Source organism: Oppia nitens, unplaced genomic scaffold, assembly GCF_028296485.1.
Source record: "Oppia nitens isolate AA-2021 unplaced genomic scaffold, nextdenovo-longstitch-racon4-pilon3 scaffold24_pilon_pilon_pilon, whole genome shotgun sequence".
NCBI classification, from domain to species: domain Eukaryota; kingdom Metazoa; phylum Arthropoda; class Arachnida; order Sarcoptiformes; family Oppiidae; genus Oppia; species Oppia nitens.
Window position 1 is genome coordinate 1241214 of NW_026533204.1, and position 15238 is coordinate 1256451.

The 15238-nt window shown below is 35.4% G+C and overlaps 5 protein-coding genes across 5 annotated transcripts; 1 reads left to right on the forward strand and 4 right to left on the reverse strand.

The window, feature by feature from the left end:
- Positions 1-69: 69 nt before the first annotated feature.
- Positions 70-1344, reverse strand: LOC128954074 (uncharacterized). Its single transcript, XM_054299641.1, has 2 exons — positions 868-1344; positions 70-789 (listed from the first exon to the last, which is right to left on the reverse strand). Exons 1-2 carry the CDS (start codon positions 1342-1344, stop codon positions 70-72), a joined length of 1197 nt encoding a protein of 398 aa, XP_054155616.1.
- A 282-nt stretch (positions 1345-1626) lies between these two features.
- LOC128954075 (uncharacterized) lies at positions 1627-2805 on the reverse strand. The gene has a single exon (XM_054299642.1). The coding sequence runs from the start codon at positions 2803-2805 to the stop codon at positions 1627-1629; it is 1179 nt and encodes a 392-aa protein (XP_054155617.1).
- A 1726-nt stretch (positions 2806-4531) lies between these two features.
- Positions 4532-5817, reverse strand: LOC128953968 (protein phosphatase 1G-like). Its single transcript, XM_054299516.1, has one exon. The coding sequence runs from the start codon at positions 5712-5714 to the stop codon at positions 4626-4628; it is 1089 nt and encodes a 362-aa protein (XP_054155491.1). The 5' UTR covers positions 5715-5817; the 3' UTR covers positions 4532-4625.
- A 5486-nt stretch (positions 5818-11303) lies between these two features.
- Positions 11304-12392, forward strand: LOC128954076 (protein phosphatase 1G-like). The gene has a single exon (XM_054299643.1). It carries the CDS (start codon positions 11304-11306, stop codon positions 12390-12392), a length of 1089 nt encoding a protein of 362 aa, XP_054155618.1.
- A 194-nt stretch (positions 12393-12586) lies between these two features.
- LOC128954077 (alpha-(1,3)-fucosyltransferase C-like) lies at positions 12587-14708 on the reverse strand. Its single transcript, XM_054299644.1, has 4 exons — positions 14413-14708; positions 13575-14291; positions 13060-13499; positions 12587-12606 (listed from the first exon to the last, which is right to left on the reverse strand). The coding sequence occupies exons 1-4, from the start codon at positions 14574-14576 to the stop codon at positions 12587-12589; spliced, it is 1341 nt and encodes a 446-aa protein (XP_054155619.1). The 5' UTR covers positions 14577-14708.
- Between the last annotated feature and the right edge of the window lie 530 nt (positions 14709-15238).

Consider the following 15238-nt stretch of genomic DNA (forward strand, 5'->3'; position numbering starts at 1 on the left):
TAGAGCCACCATACTGAGGGACATTTCACAAAACTCATAGCTATCGATCATCCATATGATGCTATTCTTTTACGCCTCAAACTGGATCCGGTCAGTCACCGGAATAAGCGACTGTCTGACCATTGTTTGGCTATTGACGCCGCCCAGTGTCTCGCACAGTGTAACGCCCAGTGACCAGATATCGCACGGATATGTACTAACCTTACGCTTGTTGTTAAGTTCCGGTGCCCTATAGGCATCGGTACCAAACTCACCAACAATTTCGTATCTATAACCAGCCATACCATAGTCAGCCAATTTGAATAGAGCCTGATCCGGATACTGACCTTTATACAGAATGTTCAGACATTTGATATCCAAATGACAGATACCCCAGTAGTGTAGATACTGAAGACCGTAACAAATCTGTCGAAACCATTGTTTGGCATCCGTTTCACCCATCATTATATATTGCTGTAACAATTGATTCAGATTTCCATTGCACAGCTCCATAAAGTGCAGGTGTCGTATACATGGAAACTGTGTGTCCGGATCGTGGTTCCTAAACATGTCGATTGAGGCCACAATGTTGTCGTGTCTGAGCTGACAGTGTAGTCGATACTCGGCGGTCATCTTTTTGATCGCTTCGTACGGCGTCCGACTTTTTATATCGAAATCATCTATCGATAGTATCTTTACGGCCAACAATTCACTGGAAGATGTCGACCCATCGGGTAATGTATTAATTATCGTACATTCGTATACCGCTCCATAGTCACCTGCGCCCAATAGGCGGCCAAAATTTATGCCCTTAGATTTGGCATATTCTAACTCGTCGGGCGGTAGTGGCTAGTCTACGGGCATCGGTGTTTGATATCTTTTGCCTACCTCTTGCCAACTGGTATACCGGTCATGTATGTATGCGTATGGAGACGGCGATTGCCTGGGCTCAATTGGTTGTCCCGGTGGTGTTGTTGCCAATTCCAATGATCGACTATATGATGATGATGATGAGTGTAAGGGTTGTGATGGTGGTGTTAGGGGTGGTGGTGTTAGGGGTGGTGGTGGTAATGTTAGGGGTGGTGGTGATAGTTTTAGGGGTGATTGTGGTAGTGTTAGGGGTGGTGGTGGTAGTGTTAGAGGTGGTGGTAGTGGTAGTTCATCTATTGTAAGCATAGGTTGTCTCCAAGACGCTGGCGGCCGCCATAGCTGTTGCTGTTGTCCTAATGGTTGTGATTGACTAATCGGATCCGATTGAATAGAGACAGCTGTAGTTGAACTACTGTTTCTCTGTGAATGACGACCCGATTTGATTGGATTGTATGGTCTGTAACGTCTACTTCTTCTACTACTACTATAACTCATAATTAATTGATTTCATTGTTTGCTTTGTTGTTGTTGTGTTTAACTGTTCTATCAATTGGTGATAATATTTCTAATATTTTCTACTCTTTTCTAAAATTAATTAAATATTTTTGTTTGATTTTTATTTTTTAGTTTTTTAAAAAAAAACAATTATTGCTAATTGTTTTTTGTTAAAATGATAAACAATAGAAATTTATTAGATATTTGGTTGGTTTTAGTCAAGCATACAGTACAACACACACATATACAGTAAACACACAATTACCTTATCCAGCACCTGGTTCATGGCTGCCGAAACCAATTGCAATCAATCAATTGGTCACAAGTAGGTCGATCGGCCGGATTTAGAGCAACCATACTGTTGATCATTTGGCAAAACTCGTAGGTATCGATCTTATAGCTGGTATTACCTTTGAACGCAGCGAACTGGCTCTGGTCGGTCAGCTTACTGAGCGCATCTCTGACCAAAACGTCGTTGTGAACGCCACCCAATGTCTCGCACAGTGTCACACCCAGCGACCAGATATCGCACGGAAAGGTATTCACTTTTGTCTTGTTGTTGAGTTCCGGTGCCATATAGCCATCGGTTCCAAACGTACCACAAATTTCACTTATATAACCGGCCAGACCATAGTCAGCCAATTTGAATACAGAATTCATATAAAAACCTTTATAGAGAATGTTCAGACACTTGATATCCAGATGACAGATACGCCATGAGTGTAGATACCGGAGCCCTTGACATATGTGTCGAAACCAGATTCTGGCGTATAGTTCGCTCATTGTTATAAACAAATTCAACAGATCCACTAGATTTCCATTGCATAGCTCCATAAAGTGCAGGTGTCGTATACATGGAAACTGTGTGTCCGGATCGTGGATACCGAACATATCGATTGATGAGACAATGTTGTCGTGTTCGAGCTTACAGTGCAATCGATATTCGGCTATCATTTTTTTCAGCGCCTCATACGGTGTCCGTATTTTATCGTCAAAATCTTTTAGCGATACAATTTTTACGGCCAACTGTCCAGTGGGATATACGGATCTATTACAAGATAATGGTTTAGTTATCTCACATTCGTATACCTGTCCATAGCCACCTGAGCCCAAAAGTTTGCCAAATTTTATACCTTTAAGTTCGGCAAATTTTTTTTCTGTGAATAACAACGGCTGGTCTTTGGGTATCGGTCTTAGATATTGTTTGCCTACTGTTTTCCAATTGGGATACCGTTGTCGTACAAAAGCGTACGGGGATGGCGGTTGCCCGGTGACGGTGGTCGCATCCAGTGATTGAATTGTTTGTCCAGGTGGTGTTGATGGGGATACCAGTGTTTTATATGGCGGTGTTGATGATAATGATGATTTAGGTGATACGGGTGTATGTGATGGCTGTCGAAACCAATTACAATTGATTAACTGATCACAAGTAGGCCTATCGGCCGGATTTAGAGCCACCATACTGTTGATCATTTGGCAAAACTCGTAGGTATCGATGCTGTATCTGGTGTTACTCTGAAACGTTACAAATTTGCTTCGGTCGGTCACCTGACTGACTGGTCAACTGTCAACTATGGATAAGATTTTTACGGCCAACTGTCCGCTTGGATGTCTTGACCTACCGGGCAATGTCTTAGTTATCTCACACTTGTATACAGTTCCGTATCTACCTCTGCCCAGAAAGCCATCAAATCTTATGCCTTTAGATTCGGCAAATTGCATTTCTTCAGCGGACAGCGGCTGATTTTGTGGTATCGGTCTTAGATATTGATCGCCTATTTCTTCCCAATTGGGATACCGTTGCGATACGGATGTGTACGATGGCAACTGACCAGTTGACTGGACTACTAGTCCCGGTGGTGGTGTTGATGCCGGTTCCAGTGTCCTATTTGTACATTCTGGTGATGATGATGATGATGTCGGTGTTGGAGGTGATGGTGATGATGATGCTGGTAATGGTTGTATTGGCAATACTTGTTGTGGTATTACTGTTGACAGATGTCTCGGTGGTGATTGTGATTGGATTAGATGTGTTGGTGATAGTGATGGCAGCGGCGATAGTTCTCCTATTTCTGGCGCTACCATTGGATACGGATCATTGTCTGCCAGTGGTGTATATGTCGCCGTCAATGGCGGCGGCGGTTGTGATGTGTTTGTGGCTGTAGTTTCTTCATATGTTGGTATAGCCATTGGTTGTCTCCAAGAATCTGATGGTCGCCATAACTGTTGCTTTTGTTGTTGTTGTTGCTCTAATGATGATCGACTTGTGTCAGCTCCAGAACTACTGTCTCTCAATGAACGACGACCCGATTTGGTGGTATCGTATGGATGATAACGTCTACTACTATTACTTTTTCTACTATCACTCATATTAACTGTCTGTCTGTCTGTCTATGTATTGTAAAACAATTGCCCTATCAGTCAATCAAACAGTTGACTACAAACTATTTTTTATGTTATTTTATTAATTTTATTAATTTTTTTAATTGTTAGTTTTAACAATTGTTGGCAACCAATCAAATTGGAACAAATGTAGATTATAGACAGCCAGTAGAAAATTATTTACCCCAAACCCATCCCCACCCACCCAACCACTTCCTAACCTCACACTCACCCCAAACTAACCGTAACTAAATAATAATTAAGTAATAAAACTAACATTTTATATATGTATAACTTTTTTTACTGACTGTCTATAATATACATTTAAGCCCAACAACAATAATGTCGGGTCTAATGGCCAACAACAGGCCAATGAATGTCCCGTATGTAATGATGTTATCCGAAACCCTGCCCGACCCGACGCTTGCACTGTTGCACTGTTTTGCGTGTCTATATCTATATCGGCGGCAAGTATGACGGCCAGACATGGGTTAATTAAGGGTATACTAGAGTTAATCTAGTATTTTGTAAATAAAAAGTATTACTTAAACTATAAGTTTGTTAATATAATAACAACTATTAAATGTGATTAAAATTTAATAGTCAAACAAATTTTAAGGATATTGTAATTAATATTATTTTATATAATTAACTAAATTTCTACATTATTTTCTATAGATATTGAACGATATCAATAAGAAATTAATACTAATTGAGTTTTAAAAAAACAAATACAAATAGTTATCTATTTATTAATATTTATTAACTTTTCTTTTTAAAAAAAAGATATAAACAAAATCTGATTAAAATGAATGTTGAATTTGTGTGTTAAATACAGTACTACTATATTAATGCCAATCGATTGTACAGTTTATATATACAGTAGAGATAAAGTAGAGTTACTTTTGGTAGCCTTGATATTGTGATCCTTGAAAATTGGTAGACTGTCTGGGCTGACCACCCGGTTGTACAGATACTACTGAATCTTTGCTATTGGTTCTCTTGAGGGCCGTATTGGTGGTAGTGTTTGGTTTCTGTACTTGATTTGTATTAATCAGATTTGGTTCAAATTTGACGATCAGAAAAGTCATGTTGTCTTTACCAGCGATTCCATGGGTAGGCATAGCTGTTGTCGGCAATATCTGTTTGAATACTTCTTCGCATATTTTGGACAATCGTTTGATTCTTGGTATTCGTTTGTTGACATATAGAATAAGTTCTTCATTGGCGACGCTATTCCAGATGCCATCGCATATAAGTACCATTAGATTGTCGTTTGATGTCAACTGTTCTGTCTTTATGTCGGGCAAAGCAATGATCATCTGTTCCTTCTTTGGCAGTTCAGTGTTACGTTTGTAGTGATGGTCACCAAAAGCGCGCGAAACGTTTACACCGCCATTAATGCGACCGCAAATGATTTGTCCGCCGGCGTTCTCAATGCGATTTTTTTCGTCAGTATTTTCCGGTTTGTGGTCACTGGACAATGGATATGCTCTGCCATTCCGTGAGAGTATACACCGAGAATCTCCTAAATTGGCCGCATATGCGATGCCATCTTTTATAAGTACAACAATAGCCGTACAACCACTGGCCACTGCCGGTGCATTTTTTCGGTCGATGGGCACCTGTGTGTACTGTTTTCTCATTCTAATCAATTGACTGATAGTTTCGTCTTTAAGAAGTTGGTCATCAAATTGCATGAATGAGTCCTGAAGTGCCGTTTCGTATTTGCCTTCTTTGTAGTTCTTATTCTTTAATATCATATTCGGTAAGAGTTTTGACGCCAATTGTGCCACTTCTGCGCCATTATGTCCGTCGAAAACAGCCCACAGACTGGCGTTTTTGTCAAACTTTGGCAAACATATGTGTGCGTCCTCTTGAGTGGATCGCCAGCCCTGTACTGATGAGGCACCGTATGATATGTTGGGTCCCTTTCCATCTTCAGATTCAGGCCTTGATATGCATTGCTTGAGATATGTTTCGCCCATTTCTTTTGTTTGACAACTAATTTATGATTTAAATGATAATCTCTTAATAAAATATTTTTCAGTTATTAGTTGGTCTTTAATAACGATTATCTCTTTTGGCTATAATTTTGACTATAAATTTGAATTATTTGTTAGAATACTGACTATTAATTGTTGTCACGATTTTAAAACAAAGTTTTGAGATTAAAATTACGCGAATTATAATTAAAATTTATTTTAATTTTCACGAGAATTTCAAATTTAAATTCATAACAGATTTAATCAAATCTTTGATAATTAACGGTTTTTTCATAAGAAATTATTTACTTAAAAAAAATAGAAAATAATAATATATGATTTTCAATATCATTGATAAGTCATTAAAAATTTTATTTAAATGTATTTTAATATTTTTAATAAGAATTTAGATACAAATAAATAAATAATAAAATTAATTAATATTATAGTTTAAATACAAACAGCTAAATAAAAATTAATAATAATTAATGTCATTAAATAACTACTAAATAATATAAATTTTATATACAATTTAGAGACAATATAGTTATATAAATCATAAAATCATAAGAAACTTAAATTATTTTTTTCTGTAGACATCATTGACTTTCTTGAAGTAATTATTCATTTCATTACTTCTGTCCTCTCTTTCGCTTTTCTGTGAATTCAAGTTAATCTTCAATATCTTTTCATTCAATGCTTTTTCCAATTCCTTCAATTGGTTCATCTGTTGATCAATCTTTTGCTGAGTATTACCTAATTTATGAATTATTTCATTTCGGCTGAGATTTGACTGTTGGATCAGTTGTTGTATTTGTGCACTCAATGGTACGCCGACGGCTTGCGATGACTGATTGGACTGTCTGTCGGCCAATAGTCTGGTAGCTTGTGTTTGATCCAATCGGTTGACTTGAGATTTATGTTTGTCGACCACTTGTCGGATCTCATTCTGGAAGTCGTGGAATATCTGATTCATTTGTTGCGATCGTCTTTCAAATTGCAAACTATTGGACGCCTGTGCCTGAAATGATAGTGTGTTTTGCTGTCCATCCAGTTCTGCCAATTGACGTTCATTTCTGATAAACTCTTCGTTATAGAGATTATCAACTTTTTTGAATTCATTGATGGCTTCCTCTTCTTCTTTACGAAATTTGTTTAGTTTTTCTGTTAATTCTTTGCGCTTTTTTGCAAAGCCTTTCTCATCGATTAATCCTTTCTTTGCCTTCGGGAACGAGTCTTCCCATTGTTTCGAGATTTTGTTCAGATCTTTACAATGTTTGTCAACGATTTCAGATCTTTTGGACATTTTTGGCTAAATTTATAACAATTTTAGTGATAATCAGAAAAAGCAAAACAAAATCAACAAACAAACGATGACTTGATTTTTACTATTTTAATAAATTAATCAATATTTCAAAAAAATATGTTAAACATCTCGTGATTGAAACAATTGTTTTTATATTTTAATTTTTATGATTAGTTTAGAAATTTGTAATTCAAATATTTTTTTTTACTAATAATTACTACAAATATTAATCAGTTATTATTATATAAACGGTTTTTATTATTTGCAAAACAATTATCACATATAAAAACTAATGGACAAAAACTCTTGGATTTTATGTAACGATGTGTTGGAACTGATACTTCATTATATCAATTGTCGTCAATTGTTTCAATTGGAGATAACATCCAAACAGTTTCATCAATGTATTCGTTCGGTTCTTCGGCAGCGCCAGTGTCTGAGATTTGGCAAAACAAACGAACCGAAACTATGTCGTCGACCACAACATCAGATACACGAGTCGATTGAATACAGAGACTTGAAGTCAGTCATCACTAAAAAGACTATTTTGAGTTTGGGAGACATGAAGACAGTGATAGACAAGTGTCCAAACATTCGGTGTCTTTATCTCAACCAAGAACTGAATTTGACAGCAATTGAGTTAATGGTCAACTCATTGGTCAAACTGGAGTGTCTGTGTTTGGGCAGCAACTTCTTGACCTATTATTTGAATGACTTGCAAACAATTGGCCGCCTCTTCGGTGATCGCATACGTCATCTGTCGATTGAGTGCTACTTTCAAGAGGAAGATATCCACCAAAACGTCGCTCAACTGATACAACACTTCAAAGTATTACAGAGACTGCGAGTCATTCACTTTAAGCCATTGCATACGGCTTTGGCGTCGGTCTCTGATTCGTTGATCAGTCTTGAGATCGATTGTTCTCCGTTCTGGTTCAGTGACTCTTTGGATGACAGAGATGTCCAAACATTGTTATCACTGATAACTGACAGAAAATTAAAGATCCGATGTCTTCATATCGTTGACTATCATATATCTGATCAAATGTTTTCTCAAATCTGTCGTCTTCTGCAACTTCAAGAGTTGTCCATTAGTTGTCATTCGCTATCTTTGACACAAATAGTAAAACAATTGAGTTGTAATCGTCAAAGTCTTGACTATTTATCAGTGACGCGACTGATCGCCGACAATGGTCTTCAATTAGATCCCAAACGCTATCCATTGAATGTCAAACATCTTCGGCTGAATTCATGTCATTTTGATGTCAAATCATTTGATATTTTCCGACAGACATTGCAATCATTGGAAAAGTTGGAAATCAATGGCCTATACATACAGTGTGAATGCGATCCACAGTCAAGTCAATCATATTTTTGCCCAAATTGTGACCAAAAATGTTTCGCAAGTCTGGCCAAACTCGGGTCACTAAAAGTGTTGCATTTGTTAAGCAGTTTTACTTGTGTTCACTATTTGACAAAACACTTGATTGAAATGAAATCGTTGACCAAATTGCGAGTCAATTACATACTGTTGAGTGACATGAAGTTGTTGGCCATAAATCTGGTGACTATTTGTCGTCAAATGTCAACCAAACAGTCGGTAACCATTGAATTCATCGGCAATCAAGAGAAATACCTATTCATGGAGACCATCACTGGACTGTACAATGAATTAATGCCAAGAAATCTGATTATTAAATGAAAAATTTTCTAATATTATGTGATAAAAAAATTTATACTGTATTTAAATAAAATGTAAAATTATTTTATTTATGAATTTATATTAAATATATTTTTTAGTTTAATTTTATATAATTAATTACTATACAATAAAATTTAATTTATTAATAGAGATATCTGTGACTCAGAAACTGCATTAATTTTATTTTTTATTTTTTTGTTATTTTTTATTTAATCATATATTTCATAAAAGATTACTATAAAGTTTAAGCGTTTTTTTTCTAAGTAATACTTTTCACAACAGTTAAAACTTTATTTACAACTACAATAATATAGTATATTAAAAAAAATACTATAAATATAAAGCTTAGTTGTATTTTATCTAAATAATGCAATAATCAATCGATAAATCGATAAAGTTTTAGTCAATCATTTATTTATTTAGTAATTAATTTATTTAAAAAATTACAATTTTATATTTATCGTTAAACTAATAATTTTATCACTAAAAAGTGTTATTTATTTACTTTTTTTTGGTTAACAAACAATTAGTAAAAGAAAAGTTTGTTTTGTTTATTGAATTTTATTTGAGATAATCAGATGAAATGAACAAATTTTTTTCAACACTTCTTGTGGTGCATCCGATGCGACCATCATTTGGTGTACCGTTTCATTGGCCAATCGTTGAGTGTCTTGTTTGGCAAATTGGGTGATAGAGAGCAAGTCATTGAACAGAAACGACATATCGATGATGTCGTCGTCCAACCGATCGTTTAGTATTTGTTTGAGTTCTTCGCTGAGTTCGTCCAGTCTTTCGATTTTTGCGAACACAAAGTCTGTTTGAGTTTGAGTACAATTTTGTCGTCTTGTTTGCCAAATATCAAGATATTAGATGCTTTGATGTGTCCGTGACTGATGCGCTTCCTCTGCAAGTAGTCCAGTGTTTCTGAAAGACTTTTGAACCCACTGTTTGGTTACTATTTCGTCGATCATTTGCTTTAGTTTTTCTTTTCATAAACGACTGAAGATTTCCGTCGGAGAGTTGCATAAAAAGAAGCCACAGATTCTTATTGTCCATTGCAATGGCAAAGAACAGTTTGACCACTCCTTTGTGATGAATAGCCATCAATGCATTTATGTCTCTGTCGACGGCGTTCATGACGTCTGTGACCTGTAATTTCTTACGCAAAACAATGTCAACATATTTGATGGCAAATCTTTGGCTTTTCTTCGGCGGGTTTTTCATCTGACAGACATTGCACTCAAACTTAAAGTGTTAAACACTTTGTAGTCAAACTTTGAGCCAAACTCATTACAGGGAGTGTTGCCATTTGACTGCTTAGACATCACTGGTATCACTGGATCTGATATCAAACACACACAAAGATACACAACATATCAATCAATTGATGAATAAAAGTGTTGAACAAATCTATATTATAGACAGCCATTAGAAAATTATTTGCCCCAAACTCACCCCCACAAATCCAACCACTTCCTAACCTCACACCCATCCCAAACTAACCTAACTAAACAAATATTAATAATAAAACTAACATTTTATATCTGTATAACTAACTAAAAAACAGTACATTTTTTTCTGGCTGTCTATAATATAGATTTAAGCCAAAAGTGTTTGTTTGGTACGAGTTATTCAAATTGATTACTAAAAACAATACAATTATTATTATTTATTAATACAATAAATGTATTTTCGAAAGAAAGAGAGAAGAGATAGTGCGAGACATCGATACTATTGTTGTGTTTGTATAAAAAAAACTAAGTTTCGGTTGAATTGAAAATCATTTTTATTTTATTTTTCTTATTAACAAAATTCCAAATCAACTGAAAAAAATGAAAACCATTGCTATCGATGTCGAATCTGAAGAGAAGAAGACACTTCCGTCTGGAGGTTCAGGAGGAGAGGTAGTCGAGACCAGACGTCGCAGAAGGCATTCGGGTGGCGGAAGACGCAGAAGGCGTTCCCGATCCAGAAGAGGCCGATCGCGATCTGGTGGCCGAAAGGGTGGTCACCGTCGCAGACGAAGAAGAAGCCGAAAGCACAGCGAAGACAGTGAATGATGAGAGAAGAAGACGAAGTGTGTCTCAGATTTCAATTGAAGAGTCAATGAAATAGATTTTTGTCAAAATTCTTATTTTTCTATTATTTATATTTCAAATAAAATGCTATAAAAATTCAATTCAATTTGCATTCAATTTCATTACCAAATGTTAAAACAAAATATTTTGTATTAAATTTTGTCTCAAATTATCATTGAAGTGATAACTCAAGAGGTTTTACCGTTAATTTCTTATGAAAAACTCGTTAATTATCATAGATTTGATTAAATCCGTTAAGAATTTAAATTTGAAATTCTCGTGAAAATTAAAATAAATTTTAATTATAATTCGCGTAATTTTAATCTCAAAACTTTGTTTTAAAATCGTGACAACAATTAATAGTCAGTATTCTAACAAATAATTCAAAATTATAGTCAAAATTATAGCCAAAAGAGATAATCGTTATTAAAGACCAACTAATAACTGAAAAACATTTTATTAAGAGATTATCATTTAAATCATAAATTAGTGGTCAAACAAAAAAAATGGGCGAAACATATCTCAAACAATGCATATCAAGGCCTGAATCTGAAGATGGAAAGGGACCCAACATATCATACGGTGCCTCATCAGTACAGGGCTGGCGATCCACTCAAGAAGACGCACACATATGTTTGCCAAAGTTTGACAAAAACGCCAGTCTGTGGGCTGTTTTCGACGGACATAATGGCGCAGAAGTGGCACAATTGGCGTCTAAACTCTTACCGAATATGATATTAAAGAATAAGAACTACAAAGAAGGCAAATACGAAACGGCACTTCAGGATTCATTCATGCAATTTGATGACCAACTTCTTAAAGACGAAACTATCAGTCAATTGATTAGAATGAGAAAACAGTACACACAGGTGCCGATCGACCGAAAAAATGCACCGGCAGTGGCCAGTGGTTGTACGGCTATTGTTGTACTTATAAAAGATGGCATCGCATATGCGGCCAATTTAGGAGATTCTCGGTGTATACTCTCACGGAATGGCAGAGCATATCCATTGTCCAGTGACCACAAACCGGAAAATACTGACGAAAAAAATCGCATTGAGAACGCCGGCGGACAAATCATTTGCGGTCGCATTAATGGCGGTGTAAACGTTTCGCGCGCTTTTGGTGACCATCACTACAAACGTAACACTGAACTGCCAAAGAAGGAACAGATGATCATTGCTTTGCCCGACATAAAGACAGAACAGTTGACATCAAACGACAATCTAATGGTACTTATATGCGATGGCATCTGGAATAGCGTCGCCAATGAAGAACTTATTCTATATGTCAACAAACGAATACCAAGAATCAAACGATTGTCCAAAATATGCGAAGAAGTATTCAAACAGATATTGCCGACAACAGCTATGCCTACCCATGGAATCGCTGGTAAAGACAACATGACGTTTCTTATTGTCAAATTTGAACCAAATCTGATTAATACAAATCAAGTACAGAAGCCAAACACTACCACCAATACAACCCTCAAGAGAACCAATAGCAAAGATTCAGTAGTATCTGTACAACCGGGTGGTCAGCCCAGACAGTCTACCAATTTTCAAGGATCACAATATCAAGGCTACCAAAAGTAACTCTACTTTATCTCTACTGTATATATAAACTGTACAATCGATTGGCATTAATATAGTAGTACTGTATTTAACACACAAATTCAACATTCATTTTAATCAGATTTTGTTTATATCTTTTTTTCAAAAGAAAAGTTAATAAATATTAATAAATAGATAACTATTTGTATTTTTAAAACTCAATTACTATTAATTTTTTATTGATATCGTTCAATATCTATAGAAAATAATGTAGAAATTTAGTTAATTATATAAAATAATATTAATTACAATATCCTTAAAATTTGTTTGACTATTAAATTTTAATCATATTTTGATTTATCATATCAATGATAATTTAAGAAAAAATTTAATACAAATTAACATTTGTTTTTTACATTTGGTAATGAAATTAAATGCAAATTAAATTGAATTTTTTATAGCATTTTATACAATGAAATATACTATGATAAGTGTAAAAAAATTATTTATAATACAATACTTTATGATATAAAATATACAATGAAAAACAAATTTTTATATACATTACCGGTAAATAAAAATAAAACAATAATAATAATACCGGTATTAGGAGTATTGTTAATTGATAAATTTGAGTACAAATATATAATACATAATTATTAATTAGGAAACTGAATATCAAAATAATTGTTAGTATTATTTGTGGCACCCGTCCAGGCTTTGCACTGGGATTCACTGAACCACCAGTGCCTTAGTTGAGCTGAAGTATAAAATTTTTTAGTAAGTACTAAACGACCACTATTAATACCATGACTGGCCAGTGGTAGTAGTGTTCGGCTATTCATTGATCGACATAAGCGACACATGGCTCGGACATTAATAGTAGTCCAACCATCATTGTCATCATCATCATCATCATCATCATCACCACCGATGACAGTAAAATACTGTTTCCAATCAAAATAGGATAAGTATTCAGTTTGATTTCCAGCTAATCTCTGCAACAATCGGGCCAACTGTTGAGGTGACTGGCCGTTGGCGTCGATGTACGACTTGTATGGCATGTATTGGCGATAATCGGATCCGCCGAACACTACGGGAATAATATAGTGATTTAGTGGTGCAAAAAGTTTTTCCGTCACATAATCGCTAAAAAAATAAAAGATTTGTTTGATTTATTATATTTTACACATCCATGTCCTCTGCAAACAAACAACAACCTACCGACAAATGCTGTTTTCAAATGACAGATAAAACTTGTAATCTTTGGCTATTCTTTCATAACAATGTCGACTGCGCGGCGGATCACAGTGTTGTTGACCGCATTTGCCGATAATATCGACGTCAATATATTTGCTCAGTTGTTTGACATACTGTTCCCGATGACCGGGTGTTTCGCAGTTGCTAACAAACCAGGCTATCGTACGAGTTTTGCCAATAAAGTTGACCTCAGGTAATACCGCAATCGGTTTTAATCGTTTTACTAGTTGGCCGTACGGAACATAGACATCGGAATCCTGTCTATAAGTTACAGTCCAATTGAACGCCAGTTCACCACTACTACCGCCACCATCGCTGTCTAAGCTAAATATATTGTTTGTATGGGTGGGTGCTTCCATATTGTACAGTATCCACAATTGGTGGCCATGGCGGACGGGCGGCATATCGTCGATGTTGATATCGCGCCAGTGAAACACTACGGCATCGGCCACTGACAGATAGGATCGATCGGATGTGACCATACATTGTGATAGCGGCGGCGGTGTTGTTGTTGTTGTTGGGACGCCAAACGCCAGCTCCTTATCATCGGTTGTTTCATCAAACTGTGACCACCAACGCGGCTGCATACAGTTGTTGTGGCCATCATCGCTAACCAATCGGCCGGTTTCCGTCAATTGGGAGCCAAAATATTTGGTCCAAAACAATATGATATGATGTGATCTGGTGTGTGATAAAAGAAATATGTGGTCAACAATCATACAGCACCACAAAATTTTTTTTTAAAAAGTGGTCAAAACTATATCGGCGGCAGCTTTTTAATCGGCGGCACAAACATACTTACCCGCTATTATTATTAGTATTATTGTCGACGACTAGCGTACGGTTAATAATAATTTTTGTTTTATAACTTTTCCAGACAGTGGTCACCAAAAACATGATCCAAACGACAACCAGCCATAGTATTGCCGATTTGGCAAATTTTATGGCCAATCGGTGGCCAGTCATTGCACGGAACGGCGGCTGCGACAGCGGTAGTTGTCATTGGCGACCAAACTGTCGGGAGAGATGTCCTGATTATTATTACTATTAAAACTTATTTTATTTTTTATAAGGAAAAAGTTGTCGAAAAATACTATTAATTTAAACACACAATAAAAGTAACATAAAGTTTATTATTATTTCTAAATACTGTAATAAAAACAATAAACTATTACTTTATTCAGTATAATAACAGGTTATGAGTGACGCAATCAGTCATTTTCTACTGTTTCAAAACTTTTAGAAATTATTTATACTGTTGTATGATTGATGTATGATATATAAAATTTTAAGTGTGTCCAATTTTTGAGCATATATAGTAATGCAGTACTTGTATTATGTTGTTTAGTATATACTGTATAGAGAATATTTACAATACTTACTGGTATTATTCCCAGTAAAAGTTTTCCCAACAATTCCCAGTAATATAAACTCTATTGAAATAAACGGTTTGGTTTTTTTTAGTTACGGTAATATAATTTATTTATATATAACTAGTGATGGGATTAAAAAAAATTAAAATAAAATTTAACTTAAAAAAACATTTATCTTAATTATAAACATTAGGACAAGTGATCACATTGAATATATTTTTAAAACAATTAGATATTTCTAAAAAATGTAATTAA